The sequence below is a fragment of the Poecilia formosa genome, unplaced genomic scaffold, assembly GCF_000485575.1.
Source record: "Poecilia formosa unplaced genomic scaffold, Poecilia_formosa-5.1.2 Scaffold122, whole genome shotgun sequence".
Taxonomy (NCBI): domain Eukaryota; kingdom Metazoa; phylum Chordata; class Actinopteri; order Cyprinodontiformes; family Poeciliidae; genus Poecilia; species Poecilia formosa.
In genome coordinates this window covers 532,869-540,283 of record NW_006800061.1, presented here as the reverse complement: position 1 = coordinate 540,283, position 7,415 = coordinate 532,869, and the positions used below count along the sequence as shown (strand labels likewise).

General features: G+C 39.7%; 2 protein-coding genes across 2 annotated transcripts; one reads left to right on the top strand and one right to left on the bottom strand.

Annotated features, from left to right (window-relative positions):
* The first annotated feature begins 716 nt into the window (after positions 1–716).
* Positions 717–3,982, top strand: LOC103144140 (serine protease 23-like). The gene is made up of 2 exons (XM_007560983.2): positions 717–914; positions 1,450–3,982. Exons 1-2 carry the CDS (start codon positions 892–894, stop codon positions 2,864–2,866), a joined length of 1,440 nt encoding a protein of 479 aa, XP_007561045.1. The 5' UTR covers positions 717–891; the 3' UTR covers positions 2,867–3,982.
* Positions 3,983–4,793: 811 nt separating this feature from the next.
* LOC103144200 (leukotriene B4 receptor 1-like) lies at positions 4,794–6,620 on the bottom strand. Its single transcript, XM_016675807.1, has one exon. The coding sequence runs from the start codon at positions 6,182–6,184 to the stop codon at positions 5,252–5,254; it is 933 nt and encodes a 310-aa protein (XP_016531293.1). The 5' UTR covers positions 6,185–6,620; the 3' UTR covers positions 4,794–5,251.
* Positions 6,621–7,415: the final 795 nt, after the last annotated feature.

Genomic DNA, 7,415 nt, shown 5'->3' with positions numbered 1-7,415 from the left:
TAGTGAAGTTCTTCTGTGCTTCTCCACTTGTAAGATTTCAGGCATCAGCCACTGCAGGCGACAAGAGAAACTCTTGTCACAAGTGAAACTTTTGTCACGTGCAGCTTTCTGTTCACACCTAACCGATAAACCGGAAGTATCAAAGACACATACACCATCCTATTAAAATGCAAACTACAGAGTTGTGATGCTGCACCATGCTCTGATTGGTGTTGCATGCTGCTAACCTGATGGAGTATCCTAGGTGATTACAGCGATGCAACATGAACACAATGCTTTTTTGACTTTTCCTGAAACCTCTCTGCTGAGCCTCAAGCAGACATAATGGATATTTTTGCAGACCGGGTCTTTCCATATGTGTAAACACCGAATGATTCAGCTCTAACAGTCATTTGTTTACAGGATGTGCAATGCGGTCATGAGCTCATCACCTTTCCCCATTGTCTTTTCTTTGTTGATGTTTATTTCTGAGCCTTTACAATGGACTATTTATTAGGGATTTAGATTTAGATTCAATTAAATCAGAATTACATTTTACAGAATATTTCATCATATAAAAAAAATTGTTTTCTTGGAGGTGAGATGGGGGTGTTATGTCTAGGGAGCTATGGCAAACCCTAACACTCTCCACCTCACCCGCTGAGTCCTTCGCTCCTCTTTCCGTCACATGATCGTTGATTTCATTCATCCTCCAGGACTGACACTCCTCCTGAGCAAAACATTTCCCAAAATGAGAGCAGGATACAGATCCGTGGGAGAATCCTTGCTACATACCCATTCATTCATGTCCCTGTTTTAATTTCCAGCTCAGAAACTGATTGCACTGGTCAGCTTGTAGTCGCCTAAATACAAAGATCCAGCTTCAGTACTGCGAAGCAGAGCATTGGCCGGATGAGACTGTCGGCTGATTGCAGGTAGGAACGCTGAACTTTTTATTTATCGCAGTTTGTCGCTGTAGCGTCGCTTTTTCTAAGTATTGAGATGGAGAAAACTCTAAAACTCTTAATTTAATTTCTAGTATAAGCTCCGCACTTTCCCTTTTGTCGTGTTGACGTTAATAAAAAAAAATAGTTTATATAGTTTAAATGTGGAAACCTTGCAATCTTCCCTCTTAACAAAACGATTATTGTTCAGAAAGCTAAATAAATAAATAAATAAATAAATAACTGTTGTGCATTAAATACGAAAAAACAGTTTTGAACGTAACCTCGACCATTATAGACTTTGCTCTTGATGTACAGTCCTGGTTATGAATGGCAATTTGGCGCCATCTTCTGGTCAATTAGGATTTTTGTCAAATATTTTGCAATTAGATAATATATTACTAAGAATCTTGAGTTTATCACTATTTTGCCAAATCTAATGTTGTACATTAAGGAACTAATGTTGCTCTCCAGGTCGGTGGGAATAATGAGACTTTATGTATGTTTGTTTGTTTGTTTTTTTCAGAGGGATGAGCCTTAAACTCATCATGTATACGCTGCTCTTTGCGGCCTCCTTCGCAGTTTCTGAGGTTTTTGGCAGCAGCGAAGAGAGCAGTTCACACAAATGGATCCGGCAGAGGCTGCCAAGGCTGCTGGTTACACATAAATCCATTATGAACGCTGGTTTGCTTAGTGTAGGGATGGAGGACAAAGTGAAATCAACAACTAACACGCTCTGTGGAACAGAGTGTCAGAACAGTCCACCATCATTCAGCCAAACTGAGCAAGAAAGGATTCTGGGATACCAGACCCTGTACGAAAATGGCACGCAAACACATACCGATGTCAGCTTGGAGTGGATGAACAAGACCTCGGGAGGAGCTAGTGCAAAGCCGGTTCATATCCGCAGGAAACGGCAAGTTTTTGGAGCAGATGGACGGTTTGTCATCTCAGATTCAAACTTTATCACTAACTACCCATTCTCCACAGCGGTCCGCCTTTCCACTGGTTGCTCTGGCGTCCTAGTGTCTCCAAAACATGTGCTAACAGCGGCACATTGTATCCATGATGGCAGAGACTACCTGGATAATGTCGGGAGCCTTAAAGTTGGATTGTTACAGCTCAAGCATGATGGGGGACTGAGAAGAAAGAGGGGAAGGAGACGAAGGGGTGGTAGGAAACAAGATAAGGTAGATTTGAGGAGAGGAGAAGCGGAAGGTGAAGAGAAAAACAGTGTTGGAGGATTGAGAAAGAGAAGGGGAGGTGAAGGGAGAAGACGAAGGTTAAGGAAAAGAGGCGATGAGGGAGAAGCTACTGCTGGGAAACAGGAATTTGAGAGAAAAGGTAGGAAGGAACAGCGTCTCAGTCGTAACCGGCGTCAGGTGGCACCAGGAAAGCAGGTTGTGTTTCGCTGGTCCCAAGTTAAACAAACCCAAATCCCTCAAGGATGGATCCACACCAACGCCTCCTCCAACTCTGAGTCTCTTGACTACGATTACGCCCTCTTGGAGCTGAAGCGGCCCGTCAAGCAAAAGCACATGGAGCTTGGGGTGGCGCCACCTTTACTACCTCTGGCACGAATTCACTTCTCGGGGTACGACGCCGACAAAAGCCTGCTGGAGGGAAGCGGAGGTGAGAAGGTCGTTTATCGCTTCTGCTCAGTGATAAAGGAGTCGGACGATTTGATGTATCAGCACTGCGATGCTCAGCGCGGGGCAGCTGGCGCAGGCGTTTACATCCGTTTGAGGAAGAAACCCAGACGCAAGGGCGGGAGGTGGAACTGGCAGAGGAGGGTGATCGGGGTGTTTTCAGGCCACCAGTGGGAGGAAGGGGATCAGGACGGGCAGAGGGACTTCAATGTTGCAGTAAGGATCACGCCTCACAAATATGCGCAGATATGCCACTGGATGTATGGAGACTCAGGTTTCTGTAATGAGGTTTGAGCTCAGTGATCGACATGAGATAAAGATGATTTTACCGTTTCAGAAAAGTGAAGGTCAGGGATGATGTATCAAGTATTAATTCAACAAAATATAGAGCAATTGAAAAAAAAAATGTGCAGCTTTAAACAGAGAATAACTGTGATCTTGTATATAAAAGGACAACAAAGACCATCCTCATGTCAGCCGTTGACACAGTATTTTTCTAAAGTGCACTGTTTTTACTAATTCTATTTTCAGATTCTTTTTGTTACAGTTACTACAGTACTGTTTCTTCAGTTTCAATGCCAGAAGGAAGCAATATGAATTTTTTTATACATTTAGCCTTACAAAGCATGTCTATGTTTTCAAAATGTTTGTATTCAATAACACAGATAAAATAGTTTTTTTTCGTAGTGTAGTATATATTTTCAATACAGTGGACCCCCACCTATATGCGGTTCAGTATTTATTGATTTACCTATTCGCATAGTTTTTTTCTGTGGAATGGAACTCTAAGTTATTTGCAGAAAATGTATCTATTCACAGATTTTATATCTAAAACGCTTCAAAGAAAATGCATTCTGGGAAGCTGAAATCCGCAGGTGCAATGCATATTGACACGCTTTGGCTGCATTCTGCAATGTAGCCAATCAAGGAAATCCATTTATTGTCCTTGGTGCTGATTGGCTGCAATCTCAAGCAGAGAGATTAGGAAGATTGTGGATGTTACCTTGTCGTACCATTGTGCATATTCAGGCATTTTAAGGTATATTTAGTATTTGAACTATTAAGATAGGGAATTATAAGCGTTTTTACAGGGGTCTGAAATATTCATAGATTTGTGGGTGGTTGTTCCTATAAGCCTTCAAATAGCAGCGATCCACTGTAGTTTAGTTCTGGATTACATTGCAGGCGTGACTTGTGCTGAATCTCTCACAAGAAGTAAACATTTCACATCTGTTCAAACTCAGTGAATCTGTTCTCATTTTGACATTGCATCATGATTGCATTGTCTTTTGGTCTTTGAAAAAGGACTCCCCTGTTCCTTCTCCTGTCCATCTCGAATAATTTTTACATGTAAAATTGTTGTTGATGTTATTGAACTCTGAATTAAAGCAAATATCAGCATTCCTTATACACTTGTATGTTGTTTGCTTGTTTGTTGTGAAAGGACAACTTGCTGTATTATCAAAAGTTTAAAGGACTGACCTTTTAGAGTTTTATTTCCTCTTCCTGTTTTCGAGAACCATCTCCTGTCCAAGACAATTATAGACTCAACATGTTATATAGCCTCAGGAACAAGAGCATGGTGAGTCAGAGCAAAAATTAGCATTTATAATGTTTTCTCTGCTATCAGGTGAAGAAAATAAGAGTCAATCGTGCAACCTCACATAAAACAAACACAGCAAAGAACAAAGACCGGAATTAAAATCTGAATAAAAAAAGATTTCACTTGTCTACATTCTCCTTGCTCTTAGATTTTGTTCAGTAAATCCACATGAACATGTTCACACCATAATTAATACTGCATACAAAATATCCTCCGAAATGCTAAACCCTGAAGAGAAAATCCACAGGCTACATACACAATTGATTATCTTTTACCTATGAGGACCAAAACCAGCTGGATTATGATAAAAAAGCTCCACTATGCCTGAAAAGTTATTTTTTTTCAGTAAGTAGATTCACAAAGGGAAACAGATTGAATACAATAACTACGCAGAGACTGATGTTTAAGTGTTTATTTATCTTAAGGTATTTTTTGGCTTACATCTAACATTTAAGATTAGAATATTACATCATATCAATAACAAGAAACAGACATTTTTATACTGATGTTGACTTAATAAAAAAAGTATGTTTAATGTTCTGCTTCAAAGTTGTTACTTTTTTGAAAAAGTACTTTTGATCTCAAGAAGCAGCCTCATTGGAACCTATGTTCTTTTAAATAGAATATTACAGCATTTTCACAATATATATTTGTTGTATATTTAAGCTCCTTAGTACAAAAGCCCACACAGAAAAAAACTTACTAAAAAAATACACAATGCAAGAGATTAACTTTCTGGAAATACCTCAATATTCTACACAAAAACAAATGATTAGTTTGTTAGATGAGTTTATACACCATTTGGAGCTACAGAAAAGTACAGAATGTCTTTTCTGCAGCTCCAGATTCTGCTTGGTGCTTACAAATAAAGTCAATTAATCCCAGTCATTTATACATCCCAGTTGATCCTAGATATCAGATAACACAGTCACGTAAAGTTTATTGTCTCGCAGCTTTCACTGCTCTTGATGGAGCACGTAGAGACAATAGAAAATAACTTACGATGTTTTCTTTGACTTTGCAGCAATCCCTGATGATGGTACGTGATGAAGATGTTTCTAAATGTCTTACTGTTTTCAAACACTACCTATGTCTGGCGACTGGGTGGTTTGGAGGCTCTGGCTTTGCACCTCTTCCTTTTTTTGGCAAAGTACGCACATTTTGTTAGATGTGAAGGCATACAGAAGACGATTCAGGCAGCTGTTTACAAATGTAAGTGCCTTAGCAATGTCCCATGTGTCCTTGCAAAACTTCAAAAGTATTTTATTGTTCAAACACATAGCAGCCACACCCAGGATATTTATGACATGATATGGAGTCCAGACGACAAAATAGCTCACAATGATGCTGGTTATCAGCCGAGTCGTCTGTGGATTGTTGAAAAAGGCAGCCTGGTTCACCGTCCTGTGAAGGCGAACGTACGAAAAAACTACGAGAGCAAAGGAGCACAAATCAAACACAGTCTCAGCCAACAGTACAACCACACCCTGAGTCGTTGAAGTATACTTAGATTGACAAACTATCGGCTGCTGATTTGTAGGCAGCTGTCGAACCACCAGAGCAGGGACGGCCAGGATGAGCGGAGCCATCCAGAGTAGAGCCAGCATTGCTCTCTTCTTCACCTGTGGAAATCTTCTCTGATGCACCACTGTCAGGTAGCGCTGGACGCTTAACACAGTCACAGTGAGCTTGCTGCCATGAATGCTGCAGTACACAAGGTAGGTTAGGATCTTACAGGCCGCCAGGCCAAACTTCCAGCCATACAGCAGCGGGTAAATCCATGGAGAAAGGGTCAGCAGGCACAGCAGGTCAGACACAGCCAGGTTTAGCATCAAAGTCCGGCTCAGACTGGAAAGATGGTGCCAGTTAGGCTTGAGAAGAATCACTGCGATGTTTCCAGAAACTCCCACAATGCAACAGAAGGACATCACCACCACTGGGACAACACCTTTGGACTGCAAGGAGGGAGGAGGCAGAGGTCCCGAAGAAGACAAGTTAGACGGCTCCATGCTGACACTTGCTGATAAGGTCGAACTCTGACTTACTGAGGCTGCTGAACCAAAGAGGAACTAAGAAATAATGACGCTGACGTAAATCGTCTAATCTATATCAGTGACGTGTTTCTTCTGATGAACCAATCTTAACGAAATTCTTATAACCCTTTATTTAAGATACACTTATATGGCTCTTTTAAAAATGTTTTATAGGGGGCGTCAAGTATTTAGAGATTTCATATTTGTTGGCTGTTCTGGTCCCTAACGCCTGCAAATCCCAGGGATCCACTTTAGCTTATAGTCCTGGATTTCCTGCAGGTACTCAGTAATTCTTCCATTTATGTGCTGAAGCTCTGAAAAGAACAAGGAGTGAGAACTTCACATCTGTTCACACTCGGAGAATCTCATTTTGACGCTGCACGATAGCATTTCATTCTCTTTGTAAAACAACTCTGCGCTTGATCCATATATGTGACCTGTCCAGTCAGAGCATATTTTATCAATTACAGTCATTGTTGTTATTAGACTTTAAATTAAAGCAAATATCAGCATTCCTTAAACACCAGCTTGTTGTTTATTTGCTCTGAAAGGACAACTTGTTCTATTATCGGTTATGTGATGAATTGACCTTTTAGGGTTTTTATTCCTTTTCCTGTTTTCAAAAATGGCCTCCTGTCTTAAACAAATATAGTCATTACATGTTATAAGCCAACCACAAGAAGAAGAGCAGAAAGTCAGAGCAAAAATATGTGTTTGTAGTGTCTTATCTGCACTGAGGTAAAGAAAAGAAGAGTGAATTATGTGGTCGCACAAAAAGTTTCACTTCATTTGTCTACAGTCTTGTTGCTCTTATGTCCTATAACCACTTTAGATTTTCTTTCAGTTCAGTAAATCTATTATTTAATATTTAAGAAAAAATCTCTAATGATTATTACTACTAATAATATCTAATAATAAAATAGATGATTTAAAAAAAATAATTGAGTGTATTTTTCATATTGGTGAAGTTAAAGCCACAAACTTTTATGTATTTTAATAAGTTTTTAATTGATACACCAAAAATAGAGAAGCTAATGGTCAATTGGAGACACAATGACACACAGCTTTCAAATTCTAATACAAATAAAGATCTGAAAAGTGTAATTCTGATTTAATTGAATCTAAATCAATATCAAAATCCCTAATAAATAGTCCATAGTCAGAAATAAACATCAACAAAGAAAAGACAATGGGGAAAGGTGATGAG